Consider the following 27,689-nt stretch of genomic DNA (forward strand, 5'->3'; position numbering starts at 1 on the left):
TCTTAATAATAAACCAGAAATATAAGTTGGTCTCATGATGTCTTGTGGGTAGGCTGCTTCCTTGATTTCAATGGTAGTAACAGTTGCAACCTCAGGCTCAACTGAATGGGAAACCATTGGACTGCAGACTGAGGTTAACCTCAGGCTCAACTGAATGGGAAACCACTGGACTGCAGACTGAGGTTACCCTATGCCTGCAGTCCACCATCATCCTTTTGGTGGATAAAGAGTTAACCGAGGGATGTTTATATAACCAGCTAGCTGAGCCACCCAGTCATATCAGTGCCATCACATGAAAGCATCCCTCTCCAGCACCTTCACATACCATACATCCATGCATACATTTATGAATATTAGTTTTCAATGTTTGCATGGGTCAATTTTGTTTCCCTGGTACCCAAAGCTACTTTCCAAACACCAGTCTCCTACAGTACCCCTGCTAAGTCCTATAATCTTCTGTACCTGCTATAAACTTGTACATTTATTGCATTCTAGGTACAGCAGCATCTATTTTTTGCCTACTTCTATTCTCTCTTGTCTATATTTATCTTTTATCTACTTCTACCCCTCTGTCCTGTATCTCCACACCTTTCTGGCTGTGGTGCTTCTCAACCTTCTCTATGTGGTCCCAGCCGGCTGCCGACTTGTCCTGCCGATCCCTCTGTACCCCATACTTCCCACCGAACCCTTGACTGTAATCTGGGGTAGGGGATGGGGACGGTTAGTAACTGGGGAAGAACAAAACTGTTATGACTCAGACGAGGAAACTATGTGAGGTGCAGCGCTGTGGAGAGGGTTAGTAACAAGCAGAACTGGGAAGAGGAAATTTAATAGAAGCAGCAATGAGGGACAGTTAAAAAATGCAAGAGCAGACTCTTAAATAACTGGTGAAGGAGAAGTGTATGATACAGACACTAATGTAGCCAGATGGAAGCTCAGTATTATATACCTTGGCAGTTAAGACACTTATGTCGACAAAGTTTGTATCATAATGTATATGAATAATTTCACAATTTTTTAACCGTAAAAATGTGCTAAATACCAGTAATAGTGAATTCCTCAATGAAGAACTAGCCCTTCTGAGAAACAAATGGCCAGATTATTATTATCATTAAAATTTCATCTAAAAAAAATTATGGTATACGTATATGGTCTGCTTATTTGATGAATATCGTCACCCTCATTAAAAAAAAAAAAAAAAAAAAAAAAAAAAAAAAGGCCTACCGGTAAGTAATTTTTTTGGCGATTTCTGGATTTTTGCCTAAATCAGTTCTTCATCATGTGGTGCATCTACTGGTATAGCTACCTTTGTCAGGTCTAGGGTGTGAGTGGTCTAAAGTGCCCCTCAAGTTTCTGCCTAAGTCGTTGAAAATTAAGAAAATCAGACAGTTTTTTTCGATTTCCTAAAAAATAGAAAAAAATGACTTAGGCAGCTTTTTATGAGGGTGACGATATGGTTCATAACCTTCAAATTCTTCCAGTGCAGAGTATCAAGATAGTTTAGTTCAAAAGGCACAAGCAACTGTACTGGTGTTTATTACTGTACAATACAAAGTTCATCTGCAGAAATGAGATTATAACTCTCTGAAATGAAAAAGACTTTGAGCCACTTATTAAAAGATTCAACAGATGTCAACAGTGTCATGGATAAAGTCAATCTATTTCACGGTATACAACAGCACAAAATATAATGAATATCTTCAATCTATTAGATGGTATACTGTAAAATAATAATCTCTTGTGTCACCAGAAATACAAGACTGAGAGAATGCTAGATTATTAATTTCCAGTTTTGCAGTAAGCCACATGCACTGTCAAAGGCCGAAGGTAAAGTGATGTAAAGAAATTGCAGAGGAAGTAGTGCAACAAGGAGAGGAAATTAGAACACATAAGGGAAAAATAATGGTATGAGGAGGATGGAAAATGAAGGGGAGGGGAAAGAGAGGGTACAGAAAAGTGAAGAGATGGAAAAGAGATGTAAAATGGATGAAAAGATATGAGGGGGATGGAAAAAGAGGGACAGGAGAAAAATGGGAGAGGATCAAATGATAAGGCGAGAGAATAAGGATGTAAGACAATATAAAGAAAGCTATACAAAGGATGCAAAACCTATCTATCTATCTATCTATTGCCAGACGCCTCAATCCCATTTGGGGTGGCCACAAACAAATCGCCTCCAAGTCGCCCTGTCCCCCGCCATTTCACTGCCCTGCTCCCAACTCACATCCCCCTCTCTCATATACCTCTCCACCCCATCCCTCCATCTCATCCTCGGCCTCCCCCTCCCTCTTCCCCCCTCCACCTCACTCACATACACTCTCTTCGTCAGTCTTTCACTCCCCATCCTCTCCACATGGCCAAACCACCTCAGTGTGTTCCTCATAACGCTTCCTATCACATCCACATCCACACCACAACGCTCCTTTATATCCTCATTTGTCAGCCTGTCTCTCCACGTGACTCCACAGGCTCCTCTTAAATAACTCATTTCCACTGCTCTCACTCTTGACTTGTGTCCTTCCAACAATGTCCAAGCTTCACTTCCATACGTTAGAGTTGGTATCACAATACTGTCATGTAGTAACTTTTTCACTTCCATGCTCACTTCCCTGTTTCTTATCACTGCTTTCAAAGAACCAGCAACCTTTCTTCCCTGCTGTACCCTTTCAAGCACTTCACCCTCCAAACCTCCATCCTTACTCATCACACTACCCAAGTACTTAAACGTACTCACATTTTCCAATTTCTCACCATCCAACCTCGCTATACATTCACTGACTTCACCTCTCTCAAAGACCATCACTTTACTCTTCCCTACATTCACCTTTAGATTCCGTTTCTTACACACTCTCTCAAACTCATCCACCAAGCCTTGCAGCTCCCCTTCGTCTTCACTCAACAACACAGTATCATCTGCAAACAACAGTACAGGGAGTTTCCAAACAATATCTTCTCTCACCAGGGCCACTCCAACATCCACTACCCTACCTTGTACCTCTTTTATTACCCCATCCATGTACAGATTGAACAACCATGGAGACATGACACATCCCTGTTTCAAACCAACTTTCAAAGAGAAAAATTCACTTAGTTCACCATCCACACGCACTGCAGCCTTCGCACCATCGTACATACTCTTCACAGCATTCAACAACTTCCCATCTACTCCATATATTCTTAATATTTTCCACAATCCTTGTCTATCCACCCTGTCATATGCTTTCTCCAAATCCATGAAAGCCGCATACAACTTCTTTCCCTTCTCTAGAAACTTTTCCACTAAAGATCTAAGAATGAATATCTGATCTACACAACTTCTTCCCTTCCTAAAGCCTCCCTGTTCTTCTCCAACTAATTTCTCTGTTCTTTCTCTAACTCTGTCTATAAGTATCCTACCATACACTTTTCCTATTATACTAAGGAGACAAATGCCCCTATGATTACCACACACTTCTTTTTCCCCTTTTCCTGCGTACAAGGGAATAATTATACCTGACTTCCAATCCTCCGGGACTCTACATTCCTCCCAGGCCAATCTGCACATCTTCCACATCCATTCTACTATGATCTCTCCCCCATGCTTCAGCATTTCACCACACACTCCATCAATTCCTGGGGCTTTCCCCAATTTAACTTTCTTCATTGCTTCCACAACTTCTATCCTACTGATTTCTTCCTGTCTTCTCACCTCCCTCCTTCTCCCAGCCATTCCCCAGCCACTTATACTCGCATTACTTCCATCCTCTACATTCAACAATTCCTTAAAGTGTTCTCTCCATCTGTTCACTTTTTCTCCCTTCTCCACTAGTAATCTACCATTTTTATCTTTCACTCCCCTCCTAACTTCACTTCCACCCTGTCTTACTCTTTTCACTTCTCTCCAGAACATTTTCTTACAGTCCCTCCACTTTACACTCAAATTCCTTCCAAATTCCTCATCCACTCTCTTCTTACTCTCTCTTACTAATCTTTTCACCTCTCTCTTTCTTTCCACATATAACTCTCTCTTCCGCCTCTCAACTTCTTCCACGCCCCTATTTCTCATCCATTCATTGTATGCTTTCTTCTTTTGTGCCACAGCCTGTTTCACCTCTTCAGTCCACCACGCTGTTCCTTGCACCCCCCTCCGTCTTCTCTTCCTTCCACACACCACATCACGTGCTGCACATATTTCTTCTGTAAATATCTTACACACACCTTCCACGTCTCCCATCTGCTCCAATTCAGATTTGCCCAATCGTTCCTCCACTTCTCTCTTATACTCTGCCTTTTTCTCATCCTCTTGTAACCTTTCCACTCTCCTTGCAACTACTCCTTCCTCTCGTCTTTCCCTTCTTTTATTCCTCCATCTTACTTGCATTCTAATTCTGGCCACCATCAAGTAGTGGTCAGAAAGTCCACTCTCCCAACCTCTATACACTCTTGCATCCTTTACACATCTTCGCATCCTTTCATCCACACACACATAATCAATCATTGCCTTCCTTTCATTCAGTTCACCACCCACCCTTCTCATCACTCGCCATGTACACCTGTGGATCATTTTATGCCTGAAGAGGGTATTGGCTATCACCAACCCCCTCCCAGCACAAATGTCCACTAAGGGGAAAAAGGGAGAGGATAACACAGTACAAGAAGGAGGAAAGAGAGCAAAAGGCAGACAAATACACAAGGGCAACAATCAATAGAGAACAACCAGAAGAAATGCAAATAACCTATTGTAAATATATGGAGAGGGAGGGGTTACAGAAAAGAGTAAGGAGGAGATGGCAATTCTAAAAAATGGTTATAGAAAAATGTAGGGAGGGGACGGAAATTCTGGGGAGTGGTAGTGGAAAAGAGCATGGAGGAGACAGCAATTCTATTAATATTGACCATCTCTTCCTTCCCCATACGTCATGCGAGGCAATTTCTCTCCATCCTACCACTGAAATGGTCCCTATTAATACTGCATATCATCAATAGGTGGCAGAAGGAGTAAAACAGTTTAAAAAATCCTAGTACAGCAGTAAGGGTTAACATTTATCTAGCATTTTCTATCGACCTATTTATTCTCTACTTCTAATTAGCCTCCCCCTCTCTCACTCAGGTTATCTATACAGTAAGGTCTCAACATTCACGTGAATTTGGTGCAGGGAATGCCACACGGACCACAAACTTGCAAACATAGCACGCCCATTCACAGGTCAGCAGGCTAATTTTTTTCCAATCCACCTTTTTACCCTTATCATCACCCTTACCCCCAGTTTTATGCAAATGACAAATAACATGTACGAATGTATCTTCACACACGTGCACACACAAACATGTACACACTAACACACACACAATGCTCCTCTCAGACTCTCTACAGGCACTCTATGCTCTAAAAATTACTTTATCCACACTCCCTCCCATACTTGCTGCATCAACAGTGTTTCTGGGCCAATGTGTTAGGACAATTCTGGGTATGCAATTTTCAGTAAACTTTGCCAATTTTCCTGCAAATGTCATGCTAATATCCACAACTGAGCCAATAGCAGAGATTTTGACCGTCTGGTGAAGGTCATATTTGTAAATCACATTATGCGAATCGTGAGACTCTACTGCACCGTATTATCTCTCTCTCTCTCTCTTTCTGGCCACACCTTTCTGGCTGTGGTGCTTCTCAACCTTCTCTATGTGGTCCCAACCGGCCGCTGACTTGTCCTGTCGGTCCCACTGTACCCCATACTTTCCACCGAACCCCTGACTGTAATCTGGGGTAGGGGACGGGAACGGTTAGTGACTGAGGGAACAGATATTGATTTGACTGGAGACAAAACTGTGTGAGGGTAGCAACTGATAGTGTACAGTTAGTGACTGATCTGATTATGGAGAGCAAAGTGCTATGCTGAGTAGCTAAGCAGGGATGACTAGGAACTGGAAATGCAGAATACAGTAATACAGACCAAAGGGAAGGTGTATACCGGTAACTCTTTCAATACTAATACTGCTGTGTTGAGTAACAAGGCAGCAATGGTTAGGAACTGGAAAAGCAGAATATTATCAACCACACAAGGGAAACTATACTGTTAACGTCTGAATACTAATACTCTATACCCAAGCACAGAGGCTGACACATCTGGCTAGAATCAGAGTATCAAACAGTTCCATAGTCTGTGAGCTTCAAATTTCTTCCCCTCTGAGTATTATGACAGCTTTGTTTACACAGCAACAGTGTCGAATAAACAGCTGTCAAGTGTTCTGGAAATTAACTGAAATGATTACCAGTATGTGTGTGGTGCCAAAGTTTATTTATTTATTTATTTTTTGTTTTTTTTTAATGCAAGGAGGAAGAGAACCAAAGGCCAGAAGCCCAAAGGACTGTCTCTTCCAGGAAAAAAAATAAATAAATAAAAATAACAGGGAGTCATATTCAAGATCCATTCATTTTGAGATACTGTACATGGAAATATTACATTTAAAAGACTGGAGGTCATAGGCAGAAGGAAATAAAGACATGGGAGACAGTTTCAGAACAGACCTGTTTTTGCATACATGATGGACTGATTTCAAGTTATCAGATATGTAAAATACTACTGTTAACAGTACACTAAAATCTGAAACTATATCACATGTACAGTACTGTAACAAGTCTTGACTAAACTGAAATAAGTCAATCTCTCACCAACATATGACAATTAATAATATCTCCTGGTCAATGATACAGAAATTAAACTGATTACTACAGTGGTTACCTGAATGTTTGGCCACACTGATGTTTAAATTATACTGCACTCACACATACTGAGAATAGAGATTTACAGCTGCTACTGGTTCAGTGTTTGGGAGGCTGGCTTGAAGGATTATACCTAGGAATAATCAGTCAGCTACAACACAGAGCTGGTTTCTGTGCCAAGATAAATGGCAACTAGAAAAAGACAAACTGGGAAAAATGGCACTGCCATCTAAAAAGAGAAACTTGCAGTGATGATGACTCTGAAATACTGGAAGAAATGTTAGTAGCAACGAAGAATGGAAAGAAGAGGAAGAACAAACGGAGTGAAAGATTAAAGAAGGCACAGGAACCTAACCCAACTGTACAACAAGATCACCCATACTGAGTGTGTAAGTTATTCATCACCTTTGCCCAGAGTCAGGAAATTTTTCATTACCCCTTCACTACCATACATCTCTGCTAATCAAATGATAATAACAACAATAAAAATAATAATAATAATAATAATAATAATAATAATAATCTAATGCCAAACCCCAATACTGCATAATAAAAAATCTTTGTACTGAAGGGGTTGTTGTACTGTTTCTCTCCAGTTTTTCTAGTTATCTATTTTTTAAGTAGTTCTGGTTATCCATTCATCTACTTCTAACCAGTCTTCCCGTCTCACAGTCACAGTACCTATGTTTTCTCTACTTTTAGTCTCTCTCTTTCCATCTATCTATCAATCTGTACAACCATCCATCTATCACTATCTACAGTAACTATCTATTCATCCATAAATCTATCCAATTCAGATCTTTCTATCCATCCATCCATCTATATCTACAGTATCTAACTATCTATCCATCTATATATCCATCCATCCATCTATTTCTCTATTCACTATCTCTCCATCCAGCCATTTTATTTATCTATCCACTATCTATCATTCCACACCTTTCTGGCTGTGGTGCTTCTCAACCTTCTCTATGTGGTCCCAGCCGGCAGCCGATTTGTCCTGCCGGTCTGTCTGAACCCCAAACTTCCCACCGAACCCTTGGCTGTAATCTGGGGTGGGGGATGGGGGCAGTTAGAGAAATGCGCTACTCTTTGGAACACTGAACAAAACATCTGAAACGTACACCAATATACCGAGCAGATGTGTCATATACTTCATCCAGTGTTCGAAAAACCAGCGTCCTAAAGAGATGTAATAGTTTTTTTTGACAGACTGTAAATTTTTTTATTTCTCTCTCTCTCTCTTTTCTTCTAACAGGTGAACAAAGGAGGGGAAACAAATTAAAAACAACAAAAAATCCATTAATCAGACTACAGTTGTCTTCCTTTCATAAAAAAAAAAATCTGTCACACTTGGACTTCCTTGGCTGTGGGCTGAAGTCTAGGGGGGACACTATTTTTTTTTTTTTTTCAAAGATACAATGTTCTGGTTAATGAATAAAAATCCAATGGTGAATGGGGAGGGTCACAGGTCACAGTTAATGGGTTGGAGGGGGTCAGAGGTCACAGTTAATGGGTTGGGGGGGGTCAGAGGTCACAGTTAATGGGTTGGGGGAGTCAGAGGTCACAGTTAATTGGTTACTGGTGGGAATCTGACTAAAATCCACCTGTCCTATACGACCAAAGACACAAGACCTGGGCCGGTATTCTCATCAGCTAAGGAAGCTCCCTAACACCTCTTCCTTGGTGATTTATTTCCGGATATGGCTGGTTGGTATCCCTGTGCATTTTATTTTTGTTCCTAACACCTCTTCCTCGGTGATTTATTTTTGGATATGGCTGGTTGGTATCCCTGTGTATTTTATTTTTGTCCCTAACACCTCTTCCTCGGTGATTTATTTTTGGATATGGGTGTTGATAGCCTTGTGTATGTTATTTGTGTCCCTACCACAATACCTCTTCCTCAGAGATTTGTTTCTGGATATAGGTGGTTGATGTCCTTGTGTACGTTATTTATGCACAGTATGGTGACATCAGAAAGACTTATATAACACAGTAGGATGCAGTAGGGTGCCAAAGAGAAATAAGAGACAGGAAAAACTAGAGAGAATGAATGATGACTAACCATCAAAGAAACAAAACTAAGAAGAAGAAGAAGAAAGAATATACAAGCAGAATGAGAGAGATACATGAGTTAAAAAGAAAGAAAGAAAAAAAAAGATGTGAGCAAAGAGGAGCTGGAAGAGGGGAAGGAGAAGGGAGGGGGGGAGGAGGAGGAAGGGGAGGGGAGGGGAGGGGAGGGGAGGGGTTGGCATAAGTACAGGCAGTCCCCACTGTAAGGCAGCGTCTACACCAAATGCTTGTTGGTGTGGAAGGTTGCAGGATCAGGTTTTGCATTACTAGACCCTGTCTAAGTGGCCCTACTGAACACAGGTGGGTGAAGGTGAGAACTAAAGGTTACAGCAATGCAGAGTTCCCACCTGCAATCACCCAGGTCAGCAAGAGTTTTGTGTGAATACAGCCTATGTAAGTGATGTGTCTTTCCATACAACTGGTGCTCTAAATCATCAAAAGCTAGTGAACCAGCTTCTCAGGTGGCAATGGAGGTTCAAAGGAAATTTTTCTGTAATTCACCATCAATGGGATGAGAAAAAAATTAAAAAAGGGAAACTTATATCAACAACTTACTGTACAGGGAATCATAACCCTCAGATCCACCCTGATGGAACCCAAGCAACCAGAGAAGAATTAGTCCTGTACATTCGAAACAACTGCACCATCTCGGTATACAACATTCTATATAAGATATAATTCTTCTACCTATATATCTGTGGCACTGTGATACCAAGACAAATTACAGAACCCAAGCAGTTTTGTGTAATATGATTTTTACACTAACCTGGCCTAGAATTACCATCCTTCCATCTTGAATGCTGTGAAGTAACAAGAGAGTGACCACAGATAATGATACTAGTTAGGAAAAGCCGTGCAAAGGATGTACAGTCATAGTATTCTCTCTTAATGCCAGTGAGGTATGTGAAATAAGCTACAAAAGGAGGAAAATCTGGGCCAAGTTAGTGTAAATGTGCTACTCATCCTTCCCCTTTCAAGCTGGTAATGCACAAGCCAGTCAAAACCCTCACCCACCACCCTGTCCACATGCTTATACAGTACTGTGCTGTTAATCCATAAGAGGTGTCCTTAAAGCCAAAATCAACAACAACAACAATAATAGTAATAATAATAATAATAATAATAATAACAATAATTCTAATAATAATCTATCTATCTATCTATATACCTAGGCTGCTTCCCCCAAGGAAAGGGAGGTAGCCGAGACAGGACGACTCACTCTCCATTTACTCATCCATTCAAACACATTCATTCGCATCTTAGCCCCAAAGGGGAGAACGGACAGATCCTCACCGCATCACACCGCACAAGGGTCAACTGCGCAATGCAAGCAGTGACATCCACAGCAGGGCCCGACAGCAGAACTGGTTTACCCCTGCCACATCATAACAGACCCATCCCCTTACCCGCACCTGACCTGACTAGCTGATCAGACCAAATGCGGGAGAATATCCCCTCAGGGCTGCGTCATCACTTATTCATTCACAGTTTCTCTCCATTTATTTCTGTCACGCACAGCCACTCTTCCTTGCTCAACAGACATCCCTCTCGCATCCAGCGCTCTCTTCACACTGTCCATCCATCCTATTCGTGGTCTTCCTCTCAGTCTTACACCTCTCACATCAGATCTAGTTATCTTTTTCACCAATCGCTCATTATCCATTCTCTCCATATGCCCAAACCATTGCAACACCCTCTGCTCAACTCTACCAGCCATCTCCCGAACAACTCCAGTTCTCCTTCGCACTTCATCATTTCGCACTCGATCCATACGCGTCACTCCACACATACTCCTCAGACATCTCATCTCCATTACATTCAAACTTTTCCTCTCTGCTACACCCATATTCCATGTTTCAGCCCCATATAACGATCGGTACCACAACACCCTCATACAGCCTTCTCTTTACCTCCATTCTAATGAAACGACATTTAAACACTTTTTTCATTCCTCCCAGCACCTTTCCTACTTCATTAATTCTAAACTTCACTTCTGCATCTATTCTTCCATCCACAGCAACATGTGACCCTAGATATTTAAAACAATCTACCTCCTCAAGCAACTCACCATTCAAAACTATATTCATCCCCTACCACCATCTATCAACCTCGTACACTTCATCACTTTACTCTTATTCTCATTTACTTTCAATTTCCTCCTTTCACACACCCTTCCAAACTCCTCTACCAACTGTCTCAATTTCTCCTCTGAATCAGTCACCAATGCAGTATCATCTGCAAACAGCAGTTGCTTCAGATTCCACTCTCCTCCATCAACATTTACCAGACTCAGACCACCTAAAACTCTTGCATTCACCTCCCTTACAACACCATCCATGTAAATATTAAACAACCAAGGCGACATCACACATCCCTGTCGCAGCCCCCACTCTCACGGAAACCAATCACTCACAGCATTTCCCACTCTTACACACGCTCTACTATTTACATAAAAACTTTTCACCCCTTTTAGTAACCTACCATCAAGTCCATACAATCTTAAAACAGTCCACAAAGCCTCCCTATCAATTCTATCATACGCTTTCTCTAAATCCATAAATGCCCAAAACACATCCTTGCCTTTCGCTAAATACTTTTCACACACTTGTCTCACAGCAAACACCTGATCAACGCATCCCCTCCCTCTCCTAAAGCCACACTGCTCATCACTAATCACTCCCTCTGTACCCTCTCTAACTCTCATAATTAACACTCTACCATACACTTTACCTACAACACTCAACACACTTATACCCCTAAAGCTAGTACATTCATACTTATCACCCTTGCCTTTATACAACGGGACCACACAAGCACTTGCCCAGTCAATTGGCACCATACCTTTCTCAAAGCACACATTCAATAATCTTACTAACCAGTCAACAATAGTCACTCCACCACCCTTCAGGCATTCCACAGCACACCCATCCATACCTGCAGCTTTCCCTGTTTTCATCTCCTTTACTGCCTTCTCCACTTCCTCCTTCGTGATCAAAGAATCATTCAACTCTCCCAACACATTTATTCCTTGCACCCTTCTATCTGCCACAATCTCAGCCACGTTTTCCTCCTCTACATTTAACAATCTTTCAAAATACTCTGCCCATCTCTTCCTTACTGCATCCATCTCAATTAACATCCCTCCATCCTCTGCTTTTACTCGTTCTTCCTTCCCAGACTCTCCCCTTTCGCACCCTTTTCACCTCCTTCCAAAACATTTTCTTATTCTGTTGAAAATTCTCTGTCAGCCGCCTACCCCACCTCTCATCTGCTGCCACTTTAGCATCACGCACAGCCCTTCTCGCTCTATTCCTCTTTTCCTTATACCTTTCATATGACATCTCATCCTTCCTCTGCAGCCACACTTCATATGCACGTCTCTTCTCAGCCACAGCCATACTTACTTCCTCGCACCACCATTCACTTCCTTTTCTTACACCACCACCCACACGTCTCACACCACACACCTCTTCTGCATGCTCCACCACAGCACTCTTAAACAACTGCCATTCCTCCTCCACACTGCCATTTTCCCGATCTTTCACTGCGTTCCACTCATCTTTCAATTTCTCCTGATACTCTATCTTTTTCTCTCTTTTATCCAACTCACTCACTTTCAAAACCTCCCTGCCACACCTAACCCTCCTAGCTCTCACCCATCTCTTACCTACTCTTAACTTTCCCTCCACCAGGTAGTGGTCAGACATACCTCCACCCTCCCTCTCAGAACTCTCACATCCAACAATCTTCCTATTACATTCCTAGACACAACCACATAGTCCATCAAGGCTCTATCAACAACCCTTCCACCCTCCTGTCTCACCCATGTATACTTATAAATATCTTTCTTCTCAAACAGCGTATTCCCCAATCACCATCTCTCGCTCAACACACATCGCTATCATTCGTTCCCCATTTTCATTTCTTCCAGGCACACCATGCATACCAACTACGCCTTCAACTGCTACATTTCCCACTCTAGCATTCAGATCTCCCATCATTACCACATTCACATTCGCTCCAAAACTCTGCAGACACTCATCAACATCATTCCAGAAAGACTCCCTCTCTTGTTCATCCCTTTCACTACCAGGCCCATATGCACTCACAAACACCCACAACTCACGTTCAAATTTCGCTTTCACCCACATCAGTCTCGATGACACCTCCTTCCATTCAATCACACACTGCTGCACTTCCGGACTCACTAACAAGGCCACACCTTCTCTTGCCCTTCCTCTATCAACACCTGACAATCTTCCATTCACACCTGACAATCTTCCATAATACAAAGCTATTAAAAGATTTGTAAATTGGGAGGCAAAAGTCCAGTCCAATTTACAAACTTTCTTTTTCTTGATTTTTCTTAGAGTTTGAGACAAAGGTGAAGAGGTTAATAATAATAATAATAATAATAGTAATATTAACAATATGAGTAATTAAAGTAGCCATGGTGCTGCAGGGTTAAGGTTAGTATACAAACAATTCATTCAGTTAACCATGCACCATCACACACCCAAATACTTTTTTCCTTGCCAGTAACATAAAGAGGCTGTGTGAGGTGATAAGTGTGGAATAAGGTGAGATTCAGTTGGCTGTAAAAAAGATTAAACTTAACATTAAAGCTCTCTATATAAACTAAAGCTACATTTTATTCTAACTTTTGCTTTACTGGACTTCTAACATATCTTATTAGGTAGGGTTTCATGTGCACTCAATCAAACAAGTATCAGTGTGGAATCCATGTGAAATAATCTGACATTATACATGACTGACTGACTGATTAGATTAAAAAGATCATGGCAGCATAGCAACAAAGGTCACATGATGGATATTAAATCTATCTATCTATCTACCTAAAGCCACACGCCTTAATCGCGTTAGGGGCGGCCACAAATAAATCACCTCCCTATCGACCTGTCCCCTGCCATTTCACTGCCCTCCCCCCAACTTACACTCTTCCCTCTCATATTAAATAAAGCCCAATACTCCCAGTCCTGCTTCCAAGATAATGCACAATATTACTTGCTTGTAACATTATCTAGCTTATCCATAGTAAGTGCTATGTTTATAGGGCAAGATGTGAGATAAAAAGTTCTGTTAATGTGCAGCAAACCTAACTCTTAAACATTAAACTCATATTTCAGTTATCACATTCAAAGTACAGTAGCTAATAATGGCTAATACTGTACAGTACCTATCCCTGACACACTACTGGGTGTTGAAGGCAATGCCCTTTTGTGGTGACACCAATATAACCATGCAGCTCCACTGCCGGGTTATAAAACTGTCCCTCAACTACTTCCCTATCCCCCAAAAGGAGGATGGTGGACTGCTGGAGAGGGGAAGCTTCAACCTACAGTCCACTGGGTTCACATTCACATGAACCTGGGCATATAACTACTATTCCTACCATGCTATATCTATCTTACAATTTACCAATTCTCACTGATATTTGTTTACCTTTCTGACTCTCGTGCTTCTGCAACTTCTCAATGTGGTCCCATCCTGCTGCTGACTTGTCCTGCCGATCCTTCTGTACTCCAAACTTGCCGCCAAAGCCATGAGAGTAGTCTGGGGCAGCAAATACAAGTGAACGGCACAGGTGGGCACGAGGGCAGGTGATGAGCAGCAGTTGCAATGATGGTGAGGTGACAGGGCGGAGATGCAAAGGAAATGCCATGGACAGATGATGCACAGATGACAAAATGAAGGATGAAACAGGGTCGGGATACAAGAATGATGAAGCAGGGACAGGAAGCTAGGAAGATAAAACAGGGAAAGGATGCAGGGAAAATGAAACAGAATGGAAGAAGGGAAAATAACTGCAAGGGAAAATGCCACAGAGTGATGATCTAAAAAAAAAAAAAAAAAAAAAAAAAAAAAAAAAAAAGGATGAAACAGGGAAGTCGAACTAGAGCGACAAAGTGATATTGGTAGAGATGATGCAAAAGAAAATGCTGTGGAAAGTTGATGAGGGGGACAAACTGTGTCTACCAGGCTGACTGGCCCTAGAGCAGACCACAGGTTCTTCCGGCTGTGTGCTTGAACTGCTAACCAATGCACTACCAGCTTCACCAAAGGAAATGTAATAGACGAGGTGATGATGATATAGGAGATACCGTAATAATAAGAAAACGATCAAATGAAGTGAGATGCATTAAAGAGATAAAGAATGGAAGGGAAATGAGGCAAAGAAATGAAAAAGAAAGAAAAAGGGAAGAAAAGAAAGAAAAAAAAGGTATGATGATGGTGTACTCAAGACTGGGAATGAGGAAAAAGTAGGAGGGAAGATGTGACATGAAAAGTATGATCTGGGAAGGTTAGTTTCATATGCTAAAACAAGAGCTGGTAAATCCTCATGAGCGAGTCACAAAATGGGTGCGACCGAACACAACGGTGCACACTGCAGGCAAGCACTGAAGCTGATAAATAAAACACACACACACATGCTCACAAACACTACACACACAAACAAGCACACCACCTCTCTAACACACACCATCAGCTAAATGTTTCATGAGTTCGTCCTTAAAAATTGTGTTGAAATTAAATCCTGAACATATACAAATAGTTTAATGTAAATACTGTCTCATAAACGGTGCTTTTTCCAAATCAATGCAAACTATACTGACAATCATTCTACTCTAACATGGCCTAAAACTGCCTTCTTTCACTCTTGAATGTTGAGTTGTAACAACAGATTAACAACAGAACATGATGCTAGTCACGAAGAAGAGCCATGAAAACAATGTAGAGCCATAGGATTGCCTTATTCTGGCACTGAGCTACAGTATGTGAAGTAAGTTGCTAAATGACAAAAATCTGGGCCAAGTTAAGCTAAAAGGACTATAGAAAACTTCAACAACAGCAACAATACTTGGTAAGTATCAGAAAATATAGTACTACAGTAATCACTCTAATATCCGGACGCCCAATAACCGAACATCCCCACTACCCGGACATAATTGTCCTGGGATCCAAAACCCCCCCCCCCCCCCCCCCAAAAAAAAAAAAAAAAAAAAAAAATTGCCTGCCCGTAATTTTGAACTTGCCACGTGCGGCGCGGGAGAGCATTGTTGTGGCGCGTCATTCCTCCGACGTCCGATAGAGCGCCGCTGCATCCTCCCCACTTTCCGCCTGTCTCTCGCCGCGAGTGCACACTCGTCGTTGTGGCTGCCCACGTGATCGCTTTTGTGGTGGTGCCTTACCTGCTGCAGGACCTCCTGCTGCTCTCGGGCCTCCTCTTAGTGTGTGTGATGATGGCCCTGCCACCTGAGAAAAGGAAGAGAGTGGTGTTGACTCTGGAGAAGAAACGGGAGATATTGGAGAAAGTAGATGCGGGGTGGTCTTCTTCCCGCATCCTCCGCGAGTTTAACCTGGCCCGGTCCACTTTGTTCGATATCAAGAGATCCCGAGACAAACTCATGCAGTACACGGCTGACTTCTCGTCGAGAAGCAAACGCAACGTGGAGAGGAAGGTGATGTTTACCCCCAAGTTTGCAGAAATCGACCGATCCACGTTGATTTGGTATCGACAACAACGTGCTGCTGGTGTGATGGTATGTGGAATGGAGCTGAAGGCTGCTGCTGAGAAGTTCGCCAGGCTTCACGACGCCCTAAACTTCAAGGCGTACGAGGGTTGGCTCTTCGCATTCAAGTTGCAGCAAGGCCTTACCAACCGTAATGCACATGGTGAAGCATTGGACGCTAACGAGGATGGAGTTGACGAGTTTCGGCACAAGGTGAAGGGCTTGATCGACATGGAGGGCCTAACTCTCGGTCAAGTCTACAACGCCGACGAAACTGGCCTATTCTATCGCTCACTGCCAACGAACACTCTAGCCGAGGAGATGGAGAAGCGTGTACCTGGCCGCAAGCTCTCCAAGGAACGGATATCTGCTTTGTGTTGTGCCAATGCTAACGGCATGCATCGGCTTAAGCCCGTTATTGTTGGCCGCGCAAAGCAGCCTCGGTGCCTTCGTGGGGTGATGGATGTCCTTCCTGTCGTATGGTACCATTCTTTGAAGGCATGGTTCACAGCTGTGATCTTCAAAGACTGGTTTCACCATCACTTCGTCAAGGAGGTCATCCATTACCAGACGAAGACACTGGGAATCCCGCGCGACCAGGTAAAGGCCCTCCTTCTCCTCGACAATGCACCTGCCCACCCGTGCAACAAGGACTTGGTGGCTGAGAATGGCCGTATTAGGTGCATGTTTCTGCCACCTAATACGACTGCTCTCATCCAACCAATGGACCAAAGAGTGATCGTGACAACAAAGCGCCTATACCGTCCGAAGTTCCTGGACGAGGTGATGGTTGTTCTCGAGGACGAGGACGAGTGCAGGGAGGGACGGGACACACGAGGCAAGCAGACTTTGGAAAACCTTCGCCGCTACAACATCAAGTCTGCGTTGTACAACTTGGCCAGTGCATGGAAGGAAGTCCCTGTGAAGACTCTGGAAAATGGTTGGTCTCGTCTGCTTCTCGGAACGGATGTGGAGTACGATTTTCTAGGGTTTGACGTGGATGACTTCCATGCACGGCTACGTACGCATGGCGACGATGTAGATGTGGACGATGTTCGTGAGTGGTTGGATGACGACGAAGGCGATCCTGGGTATCAGACATTGTCTGATATCGAGATCGCGCCTTCGGTTGCAGGTGTCAGTACCGAACTTGAAGATTCCGACGCTGAAGGCGACGATGATGTGGACTCCTCTCAGCAGGACACTACTCCAGCCATCCCCATGCTGAGCGCACTCCGGGAACATCTAAAGTTCGTCCTAGACTACCTGGAACACCCGGACTGCGACAGGGAGATGGGGCCCTTGGGACTCGTGGAGGAAGTGCGTGCTTTCAGGCAGCGCATCATCAATCGTCAGAATCGTCGGTCATTGCGTCAATCAACCATTGACAGTTTTTTCAGGCCCGTGACCCCCGCTGTGCCCAGCCCTGGCTCCACTCCGTTGCCTCCCCAAGACAGGCCCTCATGCTCCGAGCCACAGCCCAGCACATCAGCTACGGTGGAGTCACCGCTCGACGTGAGTTTGCGGCTGCTTTCAGAGTCGTCTGCAGTGGGTAGGCCATCACCACGACCCAGCGACGCACCCCTAGGTCGCCTGCCAGTGATACTCTCGGACTCTGACAGTGAATAAACAGCAAGAACTTCTCCACTAGACCACACGGGAATTTAGAGTGTTGTGCAGTGAAAAAAAAAAAGTGTGTTGTGTTAAGGATTTACAGTTGTGAGAGAAAAGACTCTATAGAAAAAAAATTTAACGTAAATAGACTTGTTTGTTTTGGCTTTGGAAAATTATAAGAATGGGAAAAGTTAAAGTGCAACACTTAGTAAGTTACAATGGAGCATTATTTAGACAAGAGTGCACACTGTGAAGAGAACGGACTTCTGTGTGTGATTGACTAAGTTCAGTGCAAGACTTCATGAACAGTGTACTGGAAGTGCTTCAGGAAATCCTTCTTACTGTCAGAGTCCGAGAGGAGGCGGTTATTCATCGAGGTGGCCAGAGACTTGCTGTAAGTAGGCAGAATGTTTCATACTGTACTTTTTTCCATACTATACTCAAACACCTCAATTCACTCTTTAATGCCCTTTATTGGTGTGAATAGGGTGTTAGTAGCTATGCATGTGCAGAAAGAATGTGTTTTTCTGAGTTAGGCTAGGTTAGGGTCCATAAGTACCAGAATGTTTATTAATGTATGAACATACTTCTAAGCCCTCATTTTATGTTTCTTTTGCATTTATTTCAGTCATTTATGTGCCTTATTGGTGTGATTTGGGTGTTAAATAAGTGCTATGCATGTCCAGAGGGAGTTGTATAGGTGTTTCTCTGTGTTAGAGTCCATAAGTACAAGTCCATAAGCTGGGGCCCAATATCCGGACAGAACCAATATCCGGACCTACCTATGGCTCTATTACGTCGGATATTGGAGTGATTACTGTATATCATAAACCTATTGGAGAGACTGAGATATACACCTTATGTCACACTGAATGATACTTGATTTTAGTGTTTCCCTATAAAAATAATCCCTCCATCCATCATCCAATCCTACATTATCCCATGAGGAGCGTATGAGCCTGAGGCTAGGCGGTTGGTTCTGACATTTAAGATGAGAGTGACCAGCCTCACTCATCCCTGAGTGGCGTTACATGAGCAATAAATCCCAACCACCCCTTGGATATAAACCTTCACCGACTCAATCCGATTGGAGCACAATAATTACCCACTAAACCACCAGGCGCCATAATTTGGTTATATGGTTACCACCCACCGTCATAAATGGTTTCCTGGTGTACAGGAAACCATTTGGTTTGTCACTCCATGTAGAGTCACCCACAGGCAGAAGGAAGAGGAAAGAATGAAGGAAAGAACAACAGAAGAGGGAGTGTAAAGTCACCCGTAGGCAGAAGGACAAAGAAAGAATGAAGGAAAGAAAGACAGAAGAGGATGGAAAGAAGGAAGGATGGAGGAGAGGAAAGTGCAGACACCCGACAGCAGCACTACATCAAGTGAGTGGATGGTGAGCGCCCCCACCTACCACAACAATAATAATAACACAGAAAAAATAAAACACAGTAAAGCTAACAATATACCTGGAAGTACAAAACAGGGTTAGTAAAGACAAATAAGGTCTGTTAGTAAATAAGAACTAGGCACAAAAACCATGTCAAAACAGATGCAAAACACGCATCCAACAAAAGATTATGAAATTAATAACAAACACTCACATACACAAAGCACATACCAAATCATGTGCATAAAAATCATATCAAAACAAATGCAAAAACACACAACAAACAAAAGATTATAAACTTAGTAACAAACACACACATACACAATCATAAACACCAGACAACTGTAGGGTAACCTTTCTAACTCTCATGCTTCTCCATGTAGCAAATCACATGCATAAAAAAATAAATAAATAAACAAATAAATAAAAGTAGTACACACACACACACACACACACACACACACACACACACACACACACAAAACAAAAGTGTGTAAAATTTGTAACAAAAATGCACACAGTCATAAACCTCCAAAGATTACTGGCTAACCTTTCTGACTCTCGTGTTTCTCCACCTTCTCGATGTGGTCCCAGCCGGCTGCTGACTTGTCCTGCCGATCCTTTTGTACCCCAAACTTCCCTCCGAACCCTTGACTGTAATCTGCAAAGTGGACAGAGATGATTACATTCTCTCCACTCTAACAGCTTAGGCCTAAAATCACCACTTCTCCACCTTGAATCATGAGCTGTATCATGATATTAAAAAAGAATATAGTCCTGGTCACAAAAAATAAATAAATACATCCATCCATCAATCGTCCAATCCTATGTTGCCCCATGAGGGCTGTAGGAGCCCAGGGTTAGGCAAGTTGCCCCTGACAGCTAAGATGAGAGTGACCAGCCTCACTCATCCCTGAGTGGCATTATGTAAGTGATAAACCCCAACCACTCCTTGGATATAAACCTGCCCAGGCTCCATCCGATTGGAGTGCCTTAATTACCCACACCACCACCAGGTGCCATAATTTGGTTACAGGGTAACCACCCAGCATGGTAAATGGTTTCCTGGTGCAGAGGAAACCATTTTGCTTGTCACTCAGAGTAGAGTTACCCTTAGGCTGAAGGAAGAGGAAAGAATGAAGGAAAGAAAGAGGGAAGAGGAAGGAGGGATAGAAGGAAGAAAGAGAGGAAAGGGCAGTCACCTGATAGCAGCACTACATCAAGTGAGTGGATTCTACTACTAATCTATGGAAAAAAAAAAAAAAAAAAAAAAAAAAAAAAAAAAACACCAAGAGCAGAAAATTGTGCCAGTCCAGGGCTCTTGCTAACTGCCGATGGTTGCGAGCCATTTGGCTCCTAAGGTTTCAGATTTACAAGCCAAGTAAATTTTTAGCAGCCAAACTGACTACGAGCCGAAATATTTTACGAGCAATAAATATATTTATTTACACACTGTGATGATTAGAATCATATAATGAGGTTTTAATCATTCACAATGGCGACAAGGAAAGACTTAATAATCGATCATAAAGTGCTTTTTTGTTCATTTAAGTGAGAAGTACTTATTTTGTAGTTTACTGGGTTTTGAAGTGGATGTATTTTCTCCTCGCCACAAGGCAACTTGCATGTAAAATTTGTTCGCCGAAGGGAAAAAATAGTTGCATTTGCGAGCTGTAGCTCAACAAACAAAAGCCCTGAAGTCACAAACAAGTCCTAATGAAAAGACTGTAGAGCTGCAGTATTTTCCTGTTCTGCCATTAATCTATGAGAAATAAGCTGCAAAAGGATAAGAATCCCCACCAAGTTATGGCAGACAAACGAGAGGTGAGGAAATCAATTAAAAGGATACCAAGACCAATGCAAGAAAGCATGTTGGAGCCTTTATAAATGAAAATGGAGATGTCATCACCATAATAAGCAGTCTTCCTAAGGCAAATATAATACAGTGGTCTGAAAATAGTCACTCTATAGTAAAATAACAGGTATCCTTGTGGATATGGCTTCTATATCCTTCACTGTCTTCCCAAACCAGAATCATATCACTCAGCATCAACATCAAAGGGGGAAAAAAAAAAAAAAAAGTTAATACATTCTTTCATTTAGCTGGCTTTGGAAAGTTGCAAAAAGAGTAACAGACACAGACATCATAACACATAACAGTACCAGTGAATAACCTGCATGCGTTCCCCAAACATGCAAAAGTACAATGAAGGTAATACTGTACAGTACAGTATAACACATCAAACAGTACTGTATGACTTTAACAGGTGCATAAACTAGCTGAAAATAGAAACAACTTTTTTTGTTTCCTTCTCAAAAGACATTCTATTTTTCTCTCTCTCTCTCTCCAGGAAATCAGATTATGAATGAGCTAATGAAGGCAGTTTCTTAGCCTGTTTTAATAATGATTTCTCCAAAAATAACCAAACTGTCTGAAGATGGCAAGAATTAATTATAAAAATATATCAGGTGATTGAAAGGATTAACTACTACTTTACATATGGGGTATAACTCGTTTCATCCTGACTGAAAATGTCATTTCTCCATCTTCAACACTCAGTTCTAGCAACTGATTAGCACTAGAATATAATGCTAATCATGAAGTTTAATTGGAAATATGTATAACAACAGCATTGTCATACTCTGCCACTGAGCTACAAGAAATAAGCTGCAAAATGACAAAACTTTGGGCCATGTTAAAGTAAAACGATTACAGTGCTTCTAGGCCCTGAGAAGCAACAGTAAATCTAAGGTGGAGTGCTTCTGGCCATGAGGTGGAAAGTGAAGCTCAAGACAGAGTATGATACTACACCATAATGGTATAGAATATTTACAAGTACAGACAGAGACACAAGGCTCTTTCCAGAGTCTGATGAATATATAGGAGAAAGTCAAACCATCTGAAACACTCACCAGTAGAGATTGGATTTTCACTGTATTTCACCAGTTGTAACTTTTCTTCATACAGAAATGGGAATAGAGTTGTTTCTTTGACTGTACAATGTCCATGCTCTTTATACAACACTAAAGCAACATTAACTGAGAAAAAACATTTTCCCTACAACATCAAAGTATGCCTTGTGAATATTCTACCATCTGGAAAGTGCACAGATCCACTGACAACAGACACACAATCCTGTTAGCCTGTGAATGAGTTGTACTGCATTCCCACTGTGATAACAAATCTAATAAATTTTGTTGTTACACTCCTACAAACAAACTCTGCAAATCAAGGTGGAAACAATACTCTTTTTAAAATTAGTAAACTATCAGGACTGACAGTATGCAGCTTCCAATTCCTGGTTTTGATGTCCGCATAATATACATACCAATACTGAAGGACATCATTTTCATTGCATTTTTTAGAATGATGCTGGTTTTCCAAAGAACAGGAAGTGTGCAGACTGAATTAACATTGAGATAAGCATTACTACTACATGAACAACAGATACATGTTTATAATTGAGAGAAATAGTGACAAAAGCATACTAAAAGCCTTCCGGTAACACTGAGATATAAAGAATGTTGACAGGTTGCCCAGGACTTGCTTAATGAAGGACAGCACACTAAGAACCCCTGCAGGATGATGCACAGACACTAACATACATCAATTTCATAACAGATGTGTAATTCAACTATTTTCACTTTCTAATTTTGTAAGACTTTCCATATTTTACTAATGTAGAGAGTGAGAGCAGTGTGAGTATAAGTGGCTGGGGAATGGCTGGGAGAAGAAGAGATGAGAGGAGGGAGGAAGAGATCAGTAGGTCGGAAGTAGTGGAAGCGATGAAGAAGATTAAGCTGCGAAAGGCCCCAGGAATTGATGAAGTGTGTGGTGAAATGCTTAGGTATGGGGGTGAGATTGTTGTGGAGTGGATATGGAAGTTGTGTAGATTGGCTTGGGAAGAGGGAAGGGTTCCAGAGGACTGGAAATCAGGTATAATTGTTCCTCTGTACAAAGGAAAAGGGGAGAGAGAAGTATGTGGTAACCATAGGGGTATTTGCCTTCTTAGTGTGACTGGTAAAATATGTGGTAGAATACTCATTGATAGGGATAGGCATATGACAGAGGAGCTAGTTGGAGAAGAACAAGGGGGATTTAGGAAGGGAAAAGGGTGTGTAGATCAGATATTTGTTCTAAGATGTTTAGTGGAGAAGTATCTAGAGAAGGGAAGGAAAGTGTACGCTGCCTTCATGGACTTGGAGAAAGCTTATGACAGAATAGATAGGAAAGGTATGTGGAAGGTATTAAGAATATATGGAGTGGAGGGGAAATTGTTGGGTGCTGTGAAGAGTATGTACGAGGAAGCTAGGGCTACGGTGCGAGTGCATGGTGAGCTGAGTGAGTTCTTTGATCTCAATGTGGGACTGAAACAGGGGTGTGTAATGTCTCCATGGCTGTTTAATATATATATGGAGGGGGTTGTAAAGGAGGTACAAGGTAGGGCAGTGGATGTGGGGGTGGCCCTAATGAATGAGGGTGAGATTTGGAAGCTTCCGGTGTTGCTGTTTGCTGATGATACAGTATTGTTGAGTGAAGATGAATGGGAGTTGCAAGGTTTGGTGAATGAATTTGGGACAGTGTGTAGGAGGAGGAAGCTGAAAGTTAATGTAAACAAAAGTAAAGTTATGGTGTTTGAGAGGAATGAAGTCACAGAGTGTGCAGTGAGGTTGGATGGAGAGGATATGGAGAATGTGAGTGCATTCAAGTACTTGGGTAGTGTGATGAGTAAGGATGGAACTTTGGGGGATGAAGTACGTGAAAAGGTACAGCAGGGAAGGAAGGTTGTTGGCACACTGAAAGCAGTGATGAGAAATAGGGAGGTGAGTGTGGAAGTTAAGAAGTCACTGCATGATGGTATTGTGATCCCTACCCTGACGTATGGAAGCGAGGCGTGGACCTTGCAAGAGGGGAACAAGTCAAGAGTGAGAGCAGTGGAAATGAGTTACTTGAGAGGAGCATGTGGAGTGACGTGGAGGGACAGGTTGACGAATGAAGAAGTGAAGGAACGTTGTGGGGTAGATGTGGATGTGGTTGAAAAGATTAGGAGAAATACACTGAGGTGGTTTGGACATGTGGAGAGGATGGAGAATGAAAGACTGACTATGAGGGTGTATGTAGGTGAGGTGGAGGGAGGGAGAGGGAGGGGTAGACCGAGGATGAGGTGGAGGGATGGAGTTGAGAGGTATATGAGGGAGGGGGGGGTGAGTTGGGGGGAGGGGAGTCAAATGGTGGGTGACAGAGTGACTTGGAGGCGTTTTGTCTGCGGCCACCCTTTGTGGGATTAGGGCGTCGGGCTATAGATAGATAGATAGACTAATCTTCTACCAGTCACTTGGCTGGAGATACTCAAGAACAGGCTTTACCTTGTCCCAGGTCTTGTCCAATCTGCCTCTCACAACCCTACCCACATTGTTCACACTTCTCACCTTCCCATATTCTAGTGTGCTACTTCTGCTTGATAACTGTGCCTTGGCTGATGATTGGGGTAAGATACTGGTCTTGATCTGTGTTTACTGTGTGCTCTTTTTACACCTCCTGCAGGGTTGAGTCCCAGCCAGACCTGCCCAGTGTGAGGTGTGGTCTTACCCAGCTGTGACCCATGCCTCTCCACCTCTTCAATGTGGTCCCAGCCCACAGCAGAGGGATCCTGGCGGTCATGCTGCACCCCATACCTCCCTCCAAAGCCCTTAGAGTAGTCTAGCAGGGGGGTATATGGGGGAAAAACTAGTCTAAAACATCATCATTTGTCACTGCTGTGATCATAGTCATCATCGTCACTGTCAGTGTCATCATTGCCATAGTCATCAACATCGACACTGTCAACGTCATCGTTCTCATAATCATCATCATCATCGTCGTCGTCATCATCCAAGCCCTTAGGTAGTCTAGCATGGAGGCATAATGGGGAAAAACTAGTCTAAAACATCATCATCATTCATACACCAGTAAATCAATCTGTTTACTTATAAATGAAGCAAACTGGGAGACTTGGTGTCCTCCATCCCTTTTTTAATCAACGGCAAAAAAATGAAAAGTCCCTGCATTGTTATTAAAATAAAATAAAAAAATTACTTTCAGATGTTCACGGGCCAGGGCCAAGTTATTCTACAGCAACTGGGAAAACTAAGTGAAAGTATACACCTAGAGATACTGTCCCCCTGAAGCACTGATCCATATGTCTGAATGGCCTGACCACTGTTACTTTCATTATTCATTCTACATTCCCACACCTCAACTCCTTCCTCCCAGTTCCAGACACTCACCTTTCTGGCTCTCATGCTTGTCTACCTTCTCCACGTGGTCCCAGCCGTGGGCCGAACTGTCCTGTCGGTCTTTCTGCACTCCAAATTTGCCTCCAAAGCCCTCAGAGTAGTCCTTCTGAGATGCGTGTTTCTCCACCTTCCCTACATATTCATGGTTCTCGGCACTTCTGTCCATCCTGGGGGGTTAGGAGGGATTTTGGAAAGCTTTCTTAGAGTAACTGTTCTAGATAAAAACAAAAACACTAATACTGCATAATGATTACTTCAATATCACAGCAGTACAGGATATCAACATAAAACAGGCAGACAGATTGACAGATAGATGAATGGACAGATATAGACAGAGGCAGATAGATAGATACAGACAGATAGATAAACAGAAAGGTGGAAATAGATTGAGATACAGACAGAAAGAGACACACAGACAGACCCACCTGTCCTTCTGAACACCAAACTTGCCGCCATAGCCATACGATGCCTTTGGTCCTTCCTCCAGCTCTTTCCTCTTGATCTCCGCATCGCAGTTCAACACATCCTCTCGGTACTTCTTCATGCTAAACAAACATTGTATTACCATTTCATCATCATAATCGTTAACATCATTCATCATTGTCACTGTCATCCTCATCCTCATCACCATCATCTTCATCCACACCATCATCATTCATAGTCATCACTGTCATTTTCTTCATCATCCTCACCATCTTTATTCATCACTGTCATCATCGACATCATTAATCATCATCATCACCACCATTAACATCATCATCCAGAGCTCCTTTTCCAACCCATGGTGAGGTGTGATTGGGTCCAGAGAGCCAGAAAAAGCTGACAATGAGATACCAACCAAATCTTGCCCAACTGAATGAGCCATATTCCCATTCACTCACTATTCAAGCCCCTGGAATCCTATGTTTATATGTACTTCTTTGGCTAAAACTCCAGGTGCATCCTCTCCCATTACACATAAACAAAGGATGCATCTGGCTAAACACCCTCACCCTTCATCAATCCAACTCTCCACTGCAAGAGTTAACTATACCCTTGTTACTCTAATTTGGCCTAAAATCGACATCTCTCCATCTTGCGTGCATAGTTGCAGCAACAGATTAACACCAGAGTATGGTGCTAGTCATGAAAAAGTATGATGGAAAGGATGTGGTGCTGTAGTACCAAGCTAAATGAGATAAGATGCATCCACCCATCCATCATCCAATCCTACATTGCCCCATGAGGAGTGCAGGAGCCCAGGGCCAGGCAGTTGGTTCTGACATTTAAGATGAGAGTGACCACCCTCACTCATCCCTGAGTGGCATTACATGAGCAATCAATCCCAACCATCCCTTGGATATAAACCTTCACTGGCTCAATCTGATTGGAGCACAATAATTACCCACTAAACCACCAGGCGCCAAAATTTGGTTATATGGTTACCACCCAGCGTAGTAAATGGTTTCCAGGTGTACAGGAAACCATTTGGCTTGTCACTCAGTGTAGAGTCACCCACAGGCAGAAGGAAGAGAATAGAATGAAGGAAAGAAAGACAGAAGGGGGAGTGCAAAGTTATCCGCAACAATAAGGACAAGGAAAGAATGAAGGAAAGGAAGACAGAAGAGGATGGAAGGAAAGAAGGCTGGAGGAGAGGAAAGGCCAGACACCCGAGAGCAGCACTACATCGAGCAAGTGGACGGTGAGAGCCCCCACCTACAACAAAGCGCCCCCACCTACCAAAAGGACAAATATCACATAGGCCAGGTTAATATAAAATGACAAGTATTCTCATTCCTTTGTGTACACCCGGCAAAGGTTCCCCTCAACCACTTAGTGAAGAAATATGTGTAACAAGGCAACAATGTGATTGTGGTGGTGGTGTGTGTTTGTTCATGCATACAAACCCAAAACTGTGTTGGGTCATCAATTCTGTCACTTCTTTACGAATCTGAATCAATCTGAGTTCATCCAAAACATGGCAAACTGTAATGCTTCATTTTGTATGCTATATGAGGACCCATTTATATTCTCACAAATCACATAAAATGCAGCTGGGGTTGTAAACAGGATACTGTCTTTGTTGTGCACACCAGACACCTAGTAATAGACATTAAAA

The 27,689-nt window shown here is 42.5% G+C and overlaps 1 protein-coding gene across 1 annotated transcript in view; it reads right to left on the reverse strand.

The window, feature by feature from the left end:
* Positions 1-27,689, reverse strand: part of Cortactin (cortactin) — a 55,418-nt gene that overhangs the window by 25,220 nt on the left and 2,509 nt on the right. Inside the window, exons 3-9 of the mRNA XM_080268603.1 lie at positions 26,017-26,136; positions 25,583-25,758; positions 24,906-25,016; positions 19,866-19,976; positions 14,237-14,347; positions 7,640-7,750; positions 589-699 (exon numbers count right to left, since the gene is read on the reverse strand). Coding sequence (XP_080124729.1) covers positions 589-699; positions 7,640-7,750; positions 14,237-14,347; positions 19,866-19,976; positions 24,906-25,016; positions 25,583-25,758; positions 26,017-26,136 — 851 coding nt within the window. The remainder of the gene's footprint in view (positions 1-588; positions 700-7,639; positions 7,751-14,236; positions 14,348-19,865; positions 19,977-24,905; positions 25,017-25,582; positions 25,759-26,016; positions 26,137-27,689) is intronic.

Source organism: Coenobita brevimanus, chromosome 28 (genome assembly GCF_032717465.1).
Source record: "Coenobita brevimanus isolate Jiangsu-jjx chromosome 28, ASM3271746v2, whole genome shotgun sequence".
Taxonomy (NCBI): domain Eukaryota; kingdom Metazoa; phylum Arthropoda; class Malacostraca; order Decapoda; family Coenobitidae; genus Coenobita; species Coenobita brevimanus.